This window comes from Neofelis nebulosa, chromosome 17 (assembly GCF_028018385.1).
Source record: "Neofelis nebulosa isolate mNeoNeb1 chromosome 17, mNeoNeb1.pri, whole genome shotgun sequence".
NCBI lineage: Eukaryota > Metazoa > Chordata > Mammalia > Carnivora > Felidae > Neofelis > Neofelis nebulosa.
The window spans coordinates 4114115-4133175 of NC_080798.1; the positions used below are offsets into that span (position 1 = coordinate 4114115).

General features: G+C 55.2%; 1 protein-coding gene across 1 annotated transcript; it reads right to left on the reverse strand.

Annotated features, from left to right (window-relative positions):
* Positions 1-387: 387 nt before the first annotated feature.
* Positions 388-17816, reverse strand: CACNG8 (calcium voltage-gated channel auxiliary subunit gamma 8). Its single transcript, XM_058707057.1, has 4 exons — positions 17378-17816; positions 9216-9299; positions 8022-8162; positions 388-5830 (listed from the first exon to the last, which is right to left on the reverse strand). The coding sequence occupies exons 1-4, from the start codon at positions 17553-17555 to the stop codon at positions 5061-5063; spliced, it is 1173 nt and encodes a 390-aa protein (XP_058563040.1). The 5' UTR covers positions 17556-17816; the 3' UTR covers positions 388-5060.
* Between the last annotated feature and the right edge of the window lie 1245 nt (positions 17817-19061).

A 19061-nucleotide genomic window follows, 5' to 3' on the forward strand; every position in this document is an offset into this window, starting at 1 on the left:
AGGAGGAACTCAGCTCCGTGTCCTCAACACCGCCCAGCCCAGGGCTGGGTGCACAGAGGCCTCAGATGTGCATTAGGTGATTGGATGAGTGGATGGACAGATGCAGGGAGGAATGGATGGATGCAGGGATGGATGGAGGGACAGAGGGATGGATGGAGGGAGGGAAGGAGGGATGGAAGGATGGATGGAGGGATGGATGGATGGAAGGGTGGATGGAGGGAGGGAGGGAGGGAAGGAAGGAGGGAGGGATGGAGGGATGGAAGGATGGATGGAGGGAGAGAAGGATGGATGGATGGAAGGGCGGATGGATGGAGGGAGCAATGGATGGATGGATGGATGGATAGAAGGGTGGATGCATGGAAGGATGTAAGGAGGGAGGGAGGAAGGTGGATGGATGGAAGGAGGGAGGGAGGGATGGAAGGGTGGATGGATGCAGGGATGGATGGATGGATGAAGTGAGATGGTGACACACAGGCATGTCCTCCCAAGCTGTGCCCCATCAGGGAACAACTCCCTCTGCCTTCTCATTGGCCCGGCCACCTGTCTCCTGACCTGCAACTCGGAGATTACGCTGCCCAGCACCTGGAAGGCCCAGAAGTCCTTAACTGAGTTCCACCTGCTCCTTCCTTCCCCTCACTGGGTTTTCCCCGGGCCTTGACAGGGCCGAGAGGGGAACCAGAGCATTCTGAGCAGACACAGCTGGCGAGGCATGTCTGTCTGTCCTGCCTGAGTACATCTTCCCCTCCTGGCCCACCTCCCACCATCCTGCATCTTGCGTGCTCTAACAGTTCTTAGTTCAGAGTGTATTTTTCTGTTTTCCATCCCCTTGCCCTCTTTTCCCAGAAAGGGTATGAACTTTCTTTGGTGTAAAAGCTCTTATTATTTTCATGCCAAGAAGATGGGCTTCTCCCCGCCCCCCACACCCTGCCACCAAGCAGAGCTCCGGTCCCTACCACTGCACTGAGATGACCTCTTACCAGGTCAGACCTAGCAGTCCCCTTCTTGGCTCAGTTCTCAGCACGTCTGGCCACTTCCTCCTGGCCTCCGCCTACCTCATCGTCACCCTTTGTGGCTCCCTTTGCTACATCCTCTTCTTCCCTGTTGCAGATGTCCCTGAGGCACTAGCCAGGGTCACTTCTCTGTCCACCTTCTCCCCCTGGGTCACCTCATCCAGCCCCATGGCTTTCAATATCTCCTATATGCTGACATTTCCAAAACTTATATTTCTAGCCATGGCCTCTCCCCCAGGCTTGCATATCCAACTGGTTACTGGATACCCAGACTTGGGTTTCTGGCAGGCATCTCCAACTTGACAGGTCCAAAGAAGGACGCTTGGTCCCTACCACCCAAATTCTGATTCCTTGCCCCCCGGGGGGAGGGAGGGGCCCTTCTAGGCAATAAACCACAGCATCATGTAATCTGTGCAAGCCCGATTAAGAGTTCCTCTTTCTGGGGCGCCTGGGTGACTCAGTCGGTTAAGCGTCCACTCTTGGGTTCAGCTCAGGTCATGATGTCACGGCTCGTGAGTTCGAGCCCCTCATTGAGCTCTGCGCTGACAGTGCGGAGCTGCTTGGGATTCTCTCTCTTTCTCTCTGCCCCTCCCCTGCTTGCTCTATGCCTCAAAATAAATAAACTTAAAAAAAAAAAAAAGAGTCCCTCTTTATGTCAGTCTGACTTCTCATTCCTTCTTCGTCCTGCTACGTTCGCATCCCTCCCCACCACTGTGGGCTCCACCTGCAAAATCTGGGCCCCATTCCTCCATTTCTCTCTGTCCTCACTGACGCCACTTCAGTCCAGGCCATCGTCAGTCTCAGCTGGACAAGGACAACGGTCCCTAACTCCTTGTTTCCACGTTTCATTCCTAAATCTATTCTCAGCACAACCATGCCGTTCTGTTCTTGTTGTTGTTGTTAAAAATAAAAGTATGATGTCATGCATGTGCTCAAAACCCTCTAAAGGCCTCCCGTGAAGTGTAGAATAAATGCAGATTTCTTTGCTAGACTACTAGACCCTACATGCTGGGCGCCCAGCCTGCGCTCTGACCTCACCCGGATTTGCTCACCCCTTGTTAATCTGCCTGCCGAGGGGGGGGGGCTCCTCCCAAACCTGTACCCCCCCACCCCAGCTTCTGTGCTGCCTTTGGTGGCCCAAATGCTTGTCCCATCCCATATCTGTCCAAACATAGGGCTCCCCAGGGGAGCAGGACCTTCATTCCTTAGGCCTAGCCTGGGTCTAGAACAGGTTGGTGCTCAATAAAAACTTCTTGAATCCTGAAGACAAAATCAAAGACATGGGTCATTCCCATCCTGTCCACTGTGCAAGCTTCCAAGTCTCCACACTTCCTTCTGGGCATGTCTCTGGATCCTTCTCTGTAGATCCACCTCCCCATCTCTGTGTGGTTTTGTGTGTCTGAGACATCTCTCCTCTCCAGGTCACCCTCAGTGTCTTCAACTTTCCCTCATCCTTCCTTCCTCCCCCTCCTTCCCCTGCCCCCTCCCCCACTTCTCCCTCCTCCCCCCCTTCTGCCCATCTTCCACCTCCTTCTCGCTCTAGGTTTGGCCTTTGGACCTAGACTCCACTGCACCGTAACCAGGCCTTCCTCCTCCAATCAAACTCTCTTTTGACTCCACCTCTCCCTGCCCTTCTCTCCATGCATCTTCCCTACACTCAGTTCTCCTCTGACTCTTGCTAACTTGTATTCCTTTCCCCACACTCTCCACCTTCTCTCCCTGGAACTGTCCCCAGGGAGTTCCTCCCTGGCCCTCTGCCCTCCAGGCTCCCCCTCTTTCTAGTCTACCCACTACCCACAAGGTGCCTGAGGGGAACTCCCAACACCCAGCCTGATCCTGTCCCTCCTTTGCTCTACCCTTTCTGCTGCCTCACTTTGTCATCGTCATTGGGACAGAGGCTGTCCCTGGGCACCACCAATTACCACCCCCTCCCCATTTGTGTCCGTGTCTGGCTTCCCACAAGACTGGGAGGCCTTAGAGGGCAGGGCAGGGTCTGAAGCATCTCCAACCCCCAGCATCGCCCTGCACAGGGCCTGCCACACAGGAGACCTTGGGAGATATTCACTGAGCAAAGGAAGGGACTTCCACTAAGTCCTATGTGCTTCCTCCATCATCCATAGCCTTCAAATGCATCCCCCTGCACCCCCACAGCCCTTGGTCAGCTCACCGGCCACATCCCACAGCACCAACCTCCTGTTCACCCCTTTCCCGAGTGGCTCCTTCTCACACCCACGTCCAGTCCTGCCCTTCTGCTGCTCAAAGCTGTCCCCCGTCTCCCCACTACCCTCAGAATAAAGCCCAAACCCCGCAGCCTGGAACTCCAGCACTTCTGACTCTGGTTTCTAGCTGCTTCTCTGACCTAACCACCACCACCACCACCCCCGTCCTCCAGCATCCCAGATCTCTGAGCCCTGTCCCCAGTACAGCATGCTATGTCGCCCCCCTGGCCTTTGCATGAGTCACCCCCTTCATCCCTTGGCAGATTCCTACTCATCCTTTTTAAACCTAGGCTGGGACTTATGTTCTCCAGGAAGTCTCCCTGAGTACAGCCCACTCCTGGGACTTGGTCACTCTGTTCTCCCCATTGTGGTCCCTGTCACAGCGCCCATCACCCTGCCTGGATTGCAGTTTTTGACGACTCCTCCTTGAGGGCAAGGAGAGGGCCTGTTTCATCTGGGGCAATCCTGATTCCAACATACTGCCTGGTGTGTTCACAGAGGCACAGAAATGTCAATGAGTGAATGGCTGAATTAATGAATGAATGAAACACAAATGTCTAAATCGCACCAGACACCATGCCTGTGCTTCAGTATTTTGTGTGATTATCTGCGTCCTCCCAGGAGTGTGAGTTTCAAGGGCCAGTCCCTGTGTTTGATGCTGAATTTTAGCCTGTCTCTGCCTCTCACTCTCCTCTTTGAGTTCCTGCCTCCCTTTTGTACTCCATTCATGTTATGCTCCCTTTGAAAGCCATTCCAGGGCCCCCTGCTGCCCTCAGAATAAAATCCAAACTCCTGACGTAACTTCTGAGGCCCTGGGCAGTCTGGCTCTGTTTACATCTCCGGCATCATCTTGGCCCATCTGCATCCAGCTCACTATGCCGTAGCCCTCCCTTAAGCTCTTCCTGCCCCAGGGCCTTGGCATATGCTGTTCTCTGGCTGCCACACTTCCAGCCTCACCTGGCTGGCTTCCTGTCATCCTTTCAATGTCAGCTAAAATATTTCTTCCTTTTAAACTGGGTTACCCATCCCTGACAGAACATTTTGTAGCATTTCAGACTTCTCCTGTGTCCTAACTGTACCTTGCTGCTTGTACACACAGTTCTTTGATTAATGTCTGTCTCCTGCACAAGATGCAAACTCTGTGAGGACGCTGGGGAGACCCTGTCTGTCTTCCTCCTTTCTGTAGGCTCAGCATCTGGCACAACGCCTAGTGCTTAGGTGCACAAATAAATTTCGGATAATGAATGAACCACTCTGTTCGCCTGTTTATGTTCCCTCTCCAGCGCCTTCCTGGTACACAACAGGCACTTAATAAACCCTTGTGGAATAATGAATGAAAAAATGAATGAATGCCCACATCCACTCCTCGTTACTTTGCCTTTCTGCCTGCCTTCTCTTTACCTTTCTGTCTCTTTACAAAGGGCATATATATAGTTTGTAGGTATAACTATATATTCGTGTGTTATGGGCCCCTCTCCAGGAGTTGGGCCGGGCTGGGCTGGGAGTCCCTCCCTCCCCCACCGCCCCGCCCCCACATGCACACAGCAAAACATTAAAAAGAAAACATCTCAAAACTGCAAAAAAACTCCACAGCCCTCCCCCCGCCCCGCCAACCCACAAAAAAAAAGTAAATAAATAAAACACGACGCCCCCTCCCGACGGCTGCCTCCCTCAGGGTCCCCGACCGGAAGGCGGGGCGCGGGGAGGGCCACGCAGTTCTCCAGCGCGCTCGCGGGGAGGGGGTCGCCCCCGCCCCACCCCGGCAGCCTCGTTGCACGCGCGCCCGCGCACGCGCCCCGGACACGCCCCCTCGGCGCCCCCCGGCGCGCCCCTACACCGGCGTGGTTTTCCTGTTGAGCGTGTTGGTGTTGGAGGCGGCGGCCTCCTTGGCCAGGGTCCCGGGGGCTGGCGCCGCGGGCGCAGGCGGGGCGGGGGCGGGCGCGGCGGGCGGCCCGGTGACCGTGACCGTGACCCCGCCGCCCGCCTCCTTGGGGAAGGCATTGTGCAGCGTGAGGAAGCCGGGCGCCCCCCCGCGGTCCCGCTCGGCGCCCGCCCCGCCGCCGCCGCCCGCGCCCGCCGCCGCGCCGCCGTACGCCCCGCCGGCTCCGCCGCCGCCGCCGCCGCCGCCGCCGCCGGCCCCCGCCAGCCCCGCGGCCACGCTGCCCTTGGACGGGTCGCGGCTGAGAGTGTACATGGAGATGTCCGTGGAGGCGAAGCCCGGGCCCCCGGCGCCGCCGGGAGACGCGTCCCGCGACGGCGACGGCTCGCTGGAGCGGGAGCTAGAGCGGGAGCGGCGGCGGTAGCGGAAGCGGTAACTGGGCAGACGGAGGATGGCCGAGGGGCCGCTCCCGCCACTGCCGCCCGCGCCCCCGCCGGCCTTGAGCAGGTCCGAGCGAGACTGGCAGTGCGCCTCGCGGCTGCGCTCGATGTAGATGTTGACGGCCAGCACGCCGATCACCTCGGCCAGGATGAACGACAGCCCGCCGAAGTAGAAGGACCAGCCGTACGAGTAGTGGTTCTTCTTCTCCTCGTCCCGCTTCGGACCCGGCTCGCCCGCGTTGGCCGAGATGTACACGATCACGCCGATGATGTTGCTCAGGCCTGGGCGGGGACGGTCAGACGGGAGCCTGGAGGCCACCCCCGGCCCCGCCCCCCGCCCCGCCCCGCCCGTCCCAGCCCGGCCCCAGGTGCCCTGAACTCATCCAGGGCTGCCCCGGGCCCCGCCCCGGCTGGTCTAAGCTCCACCCCCGGACGGTGTAGGCTCCGGTCTAAATGCTCCCTGTCCCGTCCCAGGTGCCCTGAACTCCTCCGGAGCTGCCCAGGCCCCGGAAATCGTCTGGTCTAAGCTCCACCCCCTGGCGGTATAGGCCCCGCCCCAAGTGCCCCCTGTCACGCCCCAGACGGCCCCTTCCAGTCCCAAGTGCTGTAAACTCCTCCTCACCTGGCCCAGGCCCCGCCTCAAGTGCTCCCTATCCTTACCCACCAGTCCCAGCCCCGCGCCAGGTTCCCGGAACTCCAACCCAGCTGGCTCAGGCCCCGCCCCTTCTGGCCTAAGCTCCACCCCCAGGCGGCATAAGCCCTGCCCCAAATGCTCCCTGTCGTGACCAGGACGGTCCATGTCCTGTCCCAGGTTTCTAAATTCCTCCCCGGCTAGCCCATGTTCCACCCCGCATTGGTCTAAGACCCACGCCCCGGTGGTGTAGGCCCCCTCCCCAAATGCTCCCTATCCCGCACTGGATGGTTCCTGTCCTGTCCCAGGTGCCCCGAACTCCTCCCAACCTGGCCCAGGCTCCACCCTGCGCTGGTCTAAGCTCCACCCCCAGGTGGCATAGGCCCCGCCCTAGATAGTCCTCGCCCTATCCCAGGTGTCCTACACTCCAACCAAGAGGTGCAGACCCCGCCCAGGCGGACCTAAGTCCCACCCCAGGGCGGTGTAGGCCCCGCCCCTGTTGGTCTAAGCCCCAACCCCTGGAGGTGTAGGCCCCACCCCAAATAGTCCCTGCGCCGTCCCAGGTCCTCTAAACTTCCCCCTGCCCCAGCTAACCCAGGCCCTGCCCCAAAACAGCCTAGTCTGGACCACGCCCCAGCCCCACGGCCCTAGGCGGTTCAGGCCCTGGCTGGCCGGAGTCCTGTCACAGATGGTCTAAACTCCTCCCGAGTTGATCTAGGGCCCACCCCTAGAGGGCCGAACTCCCAGTTAGCCCAGGCCCTGCTTAGTCTGGTCTAAACCCTGCCTGTGATGAGGTGATCCCAGCCTGTGTTTACAGGCCCTACCCTGGCTGGTCTAACTCTACCCTTAACGTTATAAAGCTGGGTTTTCTCTTGGGCCCTATGCTCCTTTAAACTCTGTTAATGAGGTACTTCTGTCTGATTCTCTAGGCCCGGTACCTTGCTGATGTAAACTCTTCATGGTATTAACCCAGACTGGTTATCTAGTCTAGGCCCTCCCCCTGCTGGTCTAAAATTCGTCTTTACTAGAGCACGTTCACACACACCCACCCACCCGTCTACCCTAAGCCCGCCTCCAACTTGTCAAACCCCGCCCCCTGCGGGTCCCCTCTTACTCCTGGCCCCCGCCTTTCTAGTCCTCTGGCTCAAAAGCAGATCTTGACCCACCGCCAAAGCACACCCTGCTCTTTATGCTAAATCCTTCCCCTTCTCCGAATTCTGCCCCCTGGAATTTCCGAGCACTACTCATTTCATGTAGAAAAGCGGGGGAGGGAGGAGGGAGAGGAGCGTGGGGAGCCTCACTCCAAGTTGGTCTGGATGGTTTTCCAGCACCAGCCTCTTCTTGGATCCACCAAGGTCCACGAGGCCCCGCCCCCTAAAGCAGGTTCCTCCCCCTCTATCTGCAGCCAAATTACTTTCTCCCGGTCCCGCCCAGTCCTCGGATGCCAGCCCCACCCATCAATCCCCAAGATCCCGACTGTCTCAAGGCCCCACCCCCTTCACCAAGCCCCGCCCCTTCCGTCTCCATAACCGCGCGGGTTTTGGAACCTAAACTCCCGGCAATCCCGATTACGCGCTAGACACCTGTCAGTGCTGGGTTGTTCCCCTCCCCCCCACTCCGAAGACGGCGCTAAGGCGACACCTACCTTGCCCAGCGGGTGGCGATGGAGCTTAGGAAGAGCCTAGGAAGGCTCTAGGCCCCCACAGGCGCCTGGGGCAGGGTGGCTTTGCAAACGCGCCGGCACACACACACACACACACACACACACACACACACACGCGCGCGCGCGCGCGCGCGCAGGTGGGCCGCCCCAGCCGGCCGCCCCCTCCCTCTGCCTCTCACCTGCTGCCACGAACAGGATCCCTGCGCCCAGAATGATGTTCCTCTTGGATTTGTAGACCCGGGAGGCCGCCACGCACACGCCCCCGAGCAGCAGCAGGATGGCGCTGAGGATGGGAAAGATGCTGGAGGCCCGGACGACTCCTGCGAGGGAAAGGAGGGGAGAGAGAGGGTGGGGAGCCAGGGAGTCAGTTGCGGCCCTTTGCTCCCCTCACCAGTTTTCGTCTCCGCTTCTCTCGCTGGAATCCTCCCATTCTCTCTCTCTGCCTGTGTTCTGATTATTTCGTTTTTTGTTTCATTCTCTCTCCCCTTTAAAATTTCTCTATTTCTCGGTCTCATCTCCTCTCCCGCCTTTTTCTTCGTCCTTTTCTTTCTCCCTCGGGCTATTTTTCTCTCTCCTGGCGTATTTATTTTTCTTTTTCCTTTCTCAAAATCACTCTCCCTCTCTCTGAACTTCTCTGTGACCCCTCTCTCTTTCTCTCTTTGCCCTCCTTCTCTGCGTATTTCTTTCCTTTCTCCAGATCTATCAAATCTTTTAATATCTTATCCACCACCCCTTTCTGCCTGGCTTCATGTCCCTCTTTGGGCTCCCCTCCTTTCCTCCCCTTCTGTGTCACCCCCATGCTTCTGCTTGGCTCCATCTATTGCTCCGGTCTTCGCTTGTGTGTGTCTGTCTGTCTTGTCTGTCTTTCTCTCTGCAGTCTTTCCCACCCACCCTCCAAACCACAGCAAACGGATTTTGCGATTTCTGAGCTGGCTGAGGCCGCAGCCAATCATAATTCAGGATTTGCCGCGTTCTCGGCGTAGCTACCAATCGCATCACCGGCTTCCCCAGCCTGCTCGAGAGAGTGGCCAGTCCGCGCCGCAGATTGCCTCACGGCCCAGGGCGCACTGGCCAATCCCAGCCCAGACGCCGACAGCCAGTCACAGAGCAGTGTTACCAAGGGCGCCGAGTAGCAAGGCGGCCAATCCCCTCCCAGGATCCCCCATCAGCCCGCCTCGAGGTGAGAGGAGGGGGCGGGAGAGGGATCACTGAGCCAATAGGGAGCCAGAGGATCTCAGCATCTGGATTTGGATTGGCTGACAAGTTCATCTCCGCGTGTCGATCTAAGTGCCGCTCCCCAGCCCCCTCTCCGCTCTCTAGGCGCCCCTCCCCGTCCCAGCAGCGCCCCCACTCTGACCCAGACCCCCACGTACGGAGCAGATACTCCGCGCTGTCATGGTCGTAGTCCGTGTCCTCCGGGAAATGGTTGATCTTCACGCAGACACCTCTTTTCAACCCTGGAGGGGGATGGGGGTGATGGTGGGGGGTGTACTTAAGAGTTGGGGGAACTCCCCTGTGAGAGACGACCCCCTCTTCTCCAAATCCCTTCTTCCTTCAGGGCCTACTGAGAGACAGGACATCCTGGCTCCTGGGCCTGTCAGCGTCTGGGACAAACTTTCAACCTCTCTGGCCTCGGTTTTCCCACCAAAAAAGAAAAAGAAAGAAAAACCCACGCAACACTCGCTAAAAGGCCACAAGGACCCTTGCCCTGTAACCCGAGCTAGGACACTCAACCTCTCTGGCCTTCTGCCTACCCCTAAGAAAGAAGGTGCTGGTTTCGGCAATGTCAAGGCGCTCTGCAACTCTGAACTCGACGGGTCTGAAAATGCGTGAGAAAACCAAGGAGGGCACAGAAGGGGAGGACTACATTTCCCATGAGGCTCCATGGAGTCTTAAATCCAATTGTGAACGCTCAGCCCCAGTGGATCATGGGAGTTGTAGTCTCTTCTGTTCTGCCTCTAGGGAAAGGGATTCCGAGCCTCTTACCTGGAATCCTCGGGAAGTTGGAGTGGCTGGAACAAGTAGAGGCATTCGAGGAGGTATGCCTCTAGACGTCATGCAGTCTTACCCCCTTCTTCCATCCCAGACTCCTCATCCTCACACCCTTTGGGGACCCGTCTTCTCTCTCACTTTGGGGACTTGGGGACGGTTCCTATTCTACTACCTCTAGCACACAGCTGGAGATTGATATGTAAGTATAAATATAAATACACTTAGTTTCCTCGATTCTCCAGGCTCCTTTCAACCTCCAGGACTTTGCCCATGCTGTGGATTCCGTTCACATTCTTCACTGATGAAAAACTTACCCTGCAAGTGGGAGGCTCACAGGGTACCTGTTTGAGGAAGCTCTCCCTGTGCGCGCGCACGCCTCCTACCAAAGTTGGGTCAGTCTCCCCCTCCAGGAGAGCGGAGTTCCTCCGGGAACAGCGCCCTGCGATACCCCTCCCCCTCCCTTTTTTTTTTTTTTTTTTTGGGCATGCATAGGGTTCATTTAACAGCTCCTTCCTCAGCAAACTGGGAGTTTCTGCAGGGGGAAAGCATGGGGTCTGATTCCTCGTGTGTCCCTAGCATTGCCTGGCACAAAGGAGGCCTCAAGAAATGGGTGTTGAATGAATGAATGAAATTATGAATGAATATAAGGATAGCAGAAGGGGAGGCTGGAGGCAGAAGATGGCAGGGAATGGAGATAAAGGAAAGGATTGGGAAGAAGGAATATAAGGCAGTGAGTAATTCCACTAATCGCTAACACTTGCTAAGTGCTTCCTAGGTGGATTAACTCCCAAGAGTCCTATGAAATAGATAATGTTATTGGTGCTGGGCAGTGGCCAAACGTTGGGAATTGGAGCCACGCTGCTTGATAATGAAACCCGACGCCGTCGTGTCCTTATTCTGTGACCTTGTTGGTATTACTGAGGCCAATTGGCTTCAATCCTTTCACCTATAAAGAGGGGATGATAGGACCTATGTCATGGGGTTGTTGTGAGGATTGAATCCAGGTAAAGAGATTTAGCACTTTCCATAGAACATAATTAAGTGCTCAGTTGATATCAGTCGATATACCCATTGTCCAGATGAGGAAGCAGAGACACAGGAAGGATTCATCAATTCACAGCTGATGGGGGGAGGGGTGGAAGCAGAATTAAAACACACAGCAGTTTGCCCTACTGGAATATAGGCTATGGGCTGTTCACCACTGTATCCCGAGTATCTACAACAATGCCTAGCACTTAGTAGGTGCTTAATAAATGTTTTTATGAAAGAATGATTGAATGGGCCCAAGCACTTGAAAAGAGGCTCCATATCACTCATCATTAGGGGAATGCAAATCAAAACCACAGTGAGGTACCACATCATACTCCTTAGGATGGTTACTATTTAAAAAAAAAAAAAAAGTAAAACAGAAAGTAAGCGTTGGTGAGGAAGAGAAATTGGAATCCTTGTGCACTGTTGGTGGGGGTGTAAGATGTTGCAGTTGCTACAGAAAACAGTATGGAGATTCCTCAAAAGGTGAAAAACGATATCACTATATGACCCAGCAATTCCACTTCTGGGTGTAGACTCAAGAGAATTAGAAGGCAGGGTCTCTAAGAAATATGTTCACATCCATATTCACAGCAGCATTATTCACAACAGCCAAAAACAACCCAAGTGTCCACTGACAAATGAGTGGATAAACAGAATGTGATCTCTACATATAATGGAATATTATTCAGCCTTAAAAAGTAAGGGAATTCTGACATGTGTTGCCACATGGATGGACCTTGAGGACATTACGCTGAGTGAGACAAACCAGTCATAAAAAGACAAATATTTGTACGATTCTATTTATATGAGGTCCCTAGAGGAGTCAAATTCATAGAGACAGAAGGTAGAATGGTGAGTTCCAGGGGCTGGGGGAGGGGGGATGGGGAGTTCTTTAATGGGAACGGTTTCATTTTGCAAGATGGAAAGAGTTCTGGAGAATGGGTGCACAGCCATGTGAGCATAGTTAACACTAACTGTACTCTACGCCTGAAAACAGTTATGATGATACTGTTTAATGTTATGTTTTGTTATGTTATATTTTACCACAATTTTTTTTAAAAAGGAATGAATGATTGATTGATTATATACCTCTCAAGCGCAAGTCTTATCAATATTGATAAGTCTTATCAATATTGATATTACATCAATAATTGATTGATTATATATGTTGTTATGTTTTGTTATGTTATATTTTACCACAATTTTTTAATAAAAGGAATGACGGGGCACCTGGGTGGCTCAGTCGGTTAAGCGGCCAACTTCACCTCAGGTCATGATCTCGCGCTCCATGAGTTCGAGCCCCGCGTCGGGCTCTGTGCTGACAGCTCGGAGCCTGGAGCCTGTTTCAGATTCTGTGTCTCCCTCTCTCTGACCCTCCCCCATTCATGCTCTGTCTCTCTCTGTCTCAAAAATAAATAAATGTAAAAAACAAATTTTTTTTAAATAAAAAAGGAATGAATGATTGATTGATTATATACCTCTCAAGCGCAAGTCTTATCCATCAGCCCATGCATTATGGTGTGGTAGGTAAGACTGTGGGTTCAAGTTCTCTCCTTTTCTTGAATGGGATCACATCACTTCTCTCAAAACATGAATCATAATTAATTAATCATAGACCCTCTCAACAGATTAGTGATGACAGCAGTAATGATAACTAGTAGTTACTGAGGGCTAACCACACACCAGGCACCTGTCCAAGCATCTGACAGGTATTGACGCACATGATAATTGTGATGAGTCCCAGGGCTACTGGACAGTAACGATATCCCCACTTTACAGATGAGGAAACTGAGGCACAGAGTGGAAGAAGTTGCTCGGTCCCATGTAGATGGTAAATCATGGGGAGATTAAGTGCAGCTGAACTTCAGGGGGCAGACGTATTTAAGGCAGGGGAGCATGGTGGCTGTGGTGGCCAGGAGCACAGACTCTGGACTCACATTCCCTGGGCGGCCACTTCCCAGCTGTGTGGCTTTTGGGCACTTGAATGCCCCTGAGTCTCAGCCTCCTCCTATGGAAAATGAGGACAATGATATGACCTCATAGGGTTTGAAAAGTGTTCAGTGAAATACAGAGTTGAGTGCAGAATACAGGGGGCTGTGCAGCATGCACCTGTGTATCATCTGACCTGACGGGGCTGAGCCAGGAGGTTTCATGTGCAGGGATGGCAGTGATGTGTCCCTGGGTCCCCCCAGAGTCTGCCTAGCACAGACCTTGGTGGGGTGGGTGTGAAAGGGCTGGGTGCTGCAGTGAGGACGTGTGGGGATGTGGGCTCCAGCCTGCTCTGACCCTCACATGTTGGGTGGCCATGTGGCTGACTCACTTCCCTTTCTGACCATCAGCGTCCTCCTGTGACAAACTCGAATGGTCATAATACCTTCCCCCCTTGGCACAATTAGCAGAATTCGGTGAGATAAGGCATGAAAAGTCCTGAACACAGGGGCTTCAGATAACCTGCTCCAATAAATGGAGCTGTGGGTCCATTGAGGCCTGACAGGCGGCTTTTGGGCACCAGAAACGTGGCAACTGAGGTGAGGTATGAACATAAAATACGCACCAAATTTCAGACTTAGTATTAAAAAAAAGCATAATATTCCATCAATAATACTTTATATTGCTTACATATTAAAATGATAATATTTTGGCTATGCTCGCTTAAAGAAAACATATTATTAACCTTTATATTGATTTATTATAAATTTATAATTTCTATTTTTTAAATTATATTCATTGAACCTTCTCCCTTTTCCTTGTTTGAATGTAGCTCCTGGAAAAATTTAAGTCATATATGCATTTCTGTTGGGGAGTGCTGGATCAGAGAGGCTGGGGCTTCTGGGCTATCAAGGAAGGGGAAGGGGGGGCCTCAGGGCAGTCACCTGAATTCTGAATAATAATTAGAAGAAGAACTACAACAAAATGAAATGACATAATCTAGCCCTTACTCTGTGCCTGCTGGCCTTTTAAGTGCTTTACAATGGTAGCTCACTGAATCCCTCTGAAATCCCTATGGGTTGGGGGAGGGAGACTATTCCAATCCCCATTTCACAGATGATGGAAAGGAGGAACAGAGAGGTTAAATATGTGGCCCTAGGTCACCTTGCTGTGCGTGACAGACAGGAGGTAAACCCAATCAGCCTGGTCCTAAAGTCTGCCACCCTCAGTCACTCCATCTACCGCATCTGTCGGGGAGACTCACAGGGACATGGGAATGAGACCCCAAGTCGCCGGGGAAGACGGTGCCTTCAGGAGGCAATGGCTCAGGGGGTTCGCTTTCTACATTCCCAGGTCCCCGATGGGCTGGGGGCTGATGGATGCCTTGTTCTGTTCTCCTAGGAGATAAACCAGACCTGGATTCAAATCCAGACTCTAGTACATCCTGGTTGTGTGACCGTGGGAAAGCCACTCGGCTTTCTCTGAGCCTTAGCTGCCATTTCTAGAAGGTGGAGATAACAGGGGTCCGTATGAAACAGGCTTATCGTGGGATTTCAGCAGCCAATAAATGACAGTTACAGTAATAATAAAGCCAGCCTTCGTCTACACCCTCCTTAAGACACTTGGACACTTGCTTTGGTTTCCAGGACACCCGCTTACCTCATCTTCCCCAAACCTCCACAGCCCCTGCTTCCTGGGCTCCTTCGCAGGTGCTCTCATCTCTGTTAACAGTGGACTAGCTCAGGCTGCAGCCCTCAGCTAATTGGTTTGTTTCCTTCCTCATTCTCTAGGTGACCTCATCCATCCATATGCAATGACCCCCTCCCATTTATATCTCCCGCCCAGACTGTCCCCTGAACTCTGGCCTCCTCAGTCATATCACTAACAGCCTAGACCAGGGGTCAGCAAACCACAACCTAAGGGTCAAACCCAGCCTGCCAAAGCCAGTGAAAGAATGGGTTTTATGCTTTCTGAGTGATTGAAAAAAATACATATATCAAAGGAGGCTATTTCGTGGCACGTGAGAAAGATATGAAAATTCAGAAGCCGGTGTCCGTGCACGAGTTTAACTGGAACGTGGTCTCTCGCCTTCCCTCGCGAGTGGCTGTGACAGGGACCGGAGGGTCCACAGACCCTAAAATACTGACTGTATGGCACTTTTCTATGCTTGCCCCTGTCCCAGGTGATAGCTCTAGTAGGCATCCTAAATTTAGCGTGGCCAAAACAGCTCATGATATTGCTTCTCACAATAAATTAGATCAGAGATGATAAAATAAAGGAAACAAAACCCCCGCTGTTCCACCCTTTGGGTGTCCCCCCCCCTCATCCCGCCCCGTTCTCAGTCTCCCACAGCCTTGGGAGCAGTGACTCTCAACTAGGGGTGAATTTATTCCTAGACCAGAGACAGTTGACAATTTGGGTTGTCACGACTTGGGGACTGCTCCTGGCATGGAGAACGTGGAGGCCAGGATGCCGCTAAGCAGGACAGCCCCCACAACACGGAGCGATCCACACCAAAGTGTCAACAGTGCTGAGGTTGGGAGATGCTGTTTTAGAGATTCCTCTCTCTCTCTCTCTCACATCCCACAGCCACCCTGCCACCGCTTTAGCTTTGGGACACGCTCTGAATTCAAATCACTTCTTCAACTCCACGGCTCCCCCTCCAGAAAAACCACCTCCCGTTCCCCCTCTTGCCTGCCTGTTCGCCTTTTGTCTCTCAGTGTAAGTCAGTTCGTGTTTCTCCTCTGCTCAGAAACCCTGGTCCCAGGACCTAGAACTCGGGAGACAGGGTCTGTTGTCTCTTCAAGTGCCCCATCACGTCCCCTTCACTCACTCTGACCACACACACAGGCTCCCACCTCAGGGCCTTTGCACTGGCTGTATCTTTCCTCCAGAGAGTCACGAGGCTCTATCTCTCACTTCCTTTAGACCTCCACTCCAGGGTCACCTGCTTGGCAAAGCCTGACCTAGTCTCCTCACCTGCAACTTCACGTAAGTGTCCTAACACATTCCATCCCCTCCCCTGTCCCCCTTAGCACTGAGTGCCATCTAATACCCTGAAACTTTTGCTTACTTATCTTTCTGATTATTTGTCTGTCGTTCTGGAATATAACACATACAAATCCAGGGATCTTTTGTTTTTCACTGCTGTAGCCCCAGAATCAAGAACAGTGCCTGACACATAGTATAAAGTCAATAAACATTGGTCGTTGGACGGATGAACGAATGAATGAATGAATGGTAGTTTTACTATATGCCATACACTGTCCTAGGGTTTCAGGATGCCAACTTCCACATGTGGCTGGTGCCTGGTGCTTGGTCAGACCAGTGAAAGGACATGGACTGCACGCCTGGTCTGAAGGAGCGCATGCCACTTGGGCTGGCCCACCGTGGCCCCTGCACAACGAGGCTGCACAATGTCCACTGGTTCAAACAAAGCTGGAAATCAGATTTCCAATGTGAAGTCTCCCTATTTTTAAACGTTGGCAACTGATTCAGATTTGGGTTTCAGTTTTAAATGCTTGGCACACCAGACAAAGCTTATCTGCACATCACTTCCCTTAGACCTGAGTTCTCTTGGTTCTGCCCCCCATCACAGCTGGGCGACCTTGGGCAAGTGGCTTAACCTCTCTGAGCCTCAGTCTCCTCATCCCCCAGCGGGAGGGTGCACCTGCCTCGCAGAATTAAACGACGGACCATTGCGCTGCACTCCTCGCTCACGCAGAAGGAGAGCTGTGAGGCTCAGGGGGGGTGAACAGACAGCGATCACAGGGGACAGACGCACGGTGGGGCATAGTGGGCCGGTGGGGCATGGTGGGCGGGGACCCCAGGTCTCCTGCCTACCCAACCCCCACCCCCAGCGCCTCTGTGCTCTGCAAAGCTGAGTGGGAGGGAGAGGGCAGGTGAGCCAGCGGAGGGGAGGCAGAGGGCCCCGAGCAGGCAGAGCAGGACCCAAAGACACAGCAGAGATGGAGACTGGAGGACGCAGTGGCCTTAGGGTCCAGAAATGGGGCCTGGGAGGAGGAGGAAGAGGAAGCGGGTGTGGCGGAGTGGGGATGAAGCAGAGCAGTGTGGAGAACAGAGGAGGCCGCGGGCCGGGATGGGAGGTTGGCGGAAACCCTAAAGGGGAGAGGCAGACAGGGCCTGAGTCTACAGGAGGTGGGGGGGGGGGGGGCCGAGGGTCAGGAGCTCTGACCTGATGGGGCACGACCCACCGTGACGTCTGGGGGACAGCGAGGAAGAAGGGGCAAGGGGGTGGGGGTGTGGGGAGAGGCGCAGGGGCGCGGGGAGTATGGTGGAGGGTGGGGGGAGGAGGTGAGACTGCCCAGGAGAGGGACGGAGGCTCCACACACCGGGTGGGGGGCAAGCGAGGAGGAATTGCAGAGGGCTTGCAGAGGGCGTGGCGGAGGAAGGAGGCAGAGGGAGGGACGGGAAGGGGCAGGAGGGTGTGTGTGTGGGAGGGGGGGGGATGCAGGCCGGGATCCCAGCAGGGAGGGCGGGCGCGCGGGTGCCCACCGTGCAGGGGAGAGGTCCGGAGGAGGGGAGGAGGGGCGCGAGGCGCCCCCCCCCCCACATACCCTACCTTCCAGGCAGCATATCCTCCAGAGCCCCGAGTGGGTGAGGCCGCCGGGGTCCTTCTTCTCCGAGGAGCCGCTGCCCCCGCGGTGGGCCGGCGCGTCGTCGCCGGCCGTGAGGTTGGTGGTGTTGCAGATGAAGGCGCGCGTGTACAGCCAGTAGTCGGTGCTGATGGCGATGGTCATGAGGCCGAAGGCCGCGAAGGCGCCCACCGTGGTCAGCACCACCTGCACCCCCTTCTCGCACCAAAGGCCCCTCTCCTCGTTCCAGCGCTTCAGCGACTCCAGTTTGACCACGGGCAGCCGGGGGGCCGTGGGCCACCACCGGGGCAGCGGGGGCGGGGCCGTGCCGGCGGCTGGGTGGGGGGCACAGCGCAGGCAGAAGTGGGGGCCCGGGGCCGGCCGGGCTGGGCTGGGGGGGGCGGCGAGGAGGAGGCGCGCGCCCGGGAGGGGGTCAGAGGGCGGCCATGGTCGCCGGCTGGGGGGGGGGGGGGCGGGGAGCAGATACAGGATTAGTGGAGAGGCACGGTACCTCCCCCACCGCCACCCCCACCCCACAGAGCACCCCCCACCATTTCCCGGGGGCCGGAGAAACTCCTTCCACCGTGGTTCCCACTGCCTCCCTTTTCTCTGAAAAAGTCTCCCTCCTCCCGGGGCAGTCTTCCCACTTAATCCCACTGGGAGAAGTCGCCCCCACCCCCACCACAGTTCCTGCCACTGTACATCCTCCCGGGCCCTCCCGCTCCAACCCCACCCCCCACCCCTCCCCCGTCCTCACCTTCCCCAGAGGCCAAGCCACCCCGCACTTTAGCCCCTGGGCTCCCCCCTCCAGAGGAACCCCTCTCCCCTCTCTCCCTCATGTCCTACAAGACCCACATCACCATCCTTGTTTCATGCAGTGCTGCCCGGCTCCCCAAGTCCCCTGAAAGTTTCACCTCCTCACCTACTACGTCCTCTACTCAAGAAAAATAAACCTCTCCATCTCTCAGCTAAACACACACACACACACACACAAAACCCCAACCTCTTCCCAACTAATCCTCGCTGTTTGCACAACTGAGAACCACAGGGTGACCACCACTGCCACCCTCGACCCCCGCAGTCTCTCCTGCATGGGAACCCGCTTCCCCACTCAGACCCCTGAGTCTCTGGACCAAGCTTCTCAACCCCAATCCCTCAGTCGCACCTGGAAATCACCAAAGGATCTTAGACACCAGGATACCGGTGCCCCACCTGAACCCCACCTGAGCAATCCCCATTTCATTGGTCTGGGGTGTGGCCCTGAGCATCTCGGTTTTTAAACGTTCCCCTGGGGGGATTCTCGTGGGCAGTCAACACCTCTCACCGGACCGTCTGGTTTGGAAGAATGCCCCCAGCTGCATCACATCCACTCCACAGCCCCCACGGTCTCCCTTGGACCACCTCCCATCTCCTACGTGTCTTGATCTCCAGGAACACCTTCCCCCCCCCCCACACACACACTCCTTTTGCTTAAAGAAGTCTTTGAGTCTGGCCCCTACTGTCTCTACAACTTAGGCAAACTCATCAGTGCCATCACTTTCTCCTCCTCCATTAAGAAAAATTTCCTCCATGGGCTCCACGGAGGAGTACTCACAGGAATCCTCCCCCCAGACCCCCAGTGCCTCTCCATTCAGGAATGGCTCAGTGTTTGGCCTGAGCTCCCACTGCTGT

Coding starts and splice junctions, on each gene's coding strand:
- CACNG8 (XM_058707057.1), bottom strand. CDS start 17,555: ATGACCATCGCCATCAGCACCGACTACTGGCTGTACACGCGCGCCTTC. Junction 9,300..17,377: donor GAGGATATGCTGCCTGGAAG/GTAGGGTATGTG, acceptor ATCCCCCTCCAG/GGTTGAAAAGAGGTGTCTGC. Junction 5,831..8,021: donor GATCCTGTTCGTGGCAGCAG/GTGAGAGGCAGA, acceptor GTCCCCGCCCAG/GCCTGAGCAACATCATCGGC.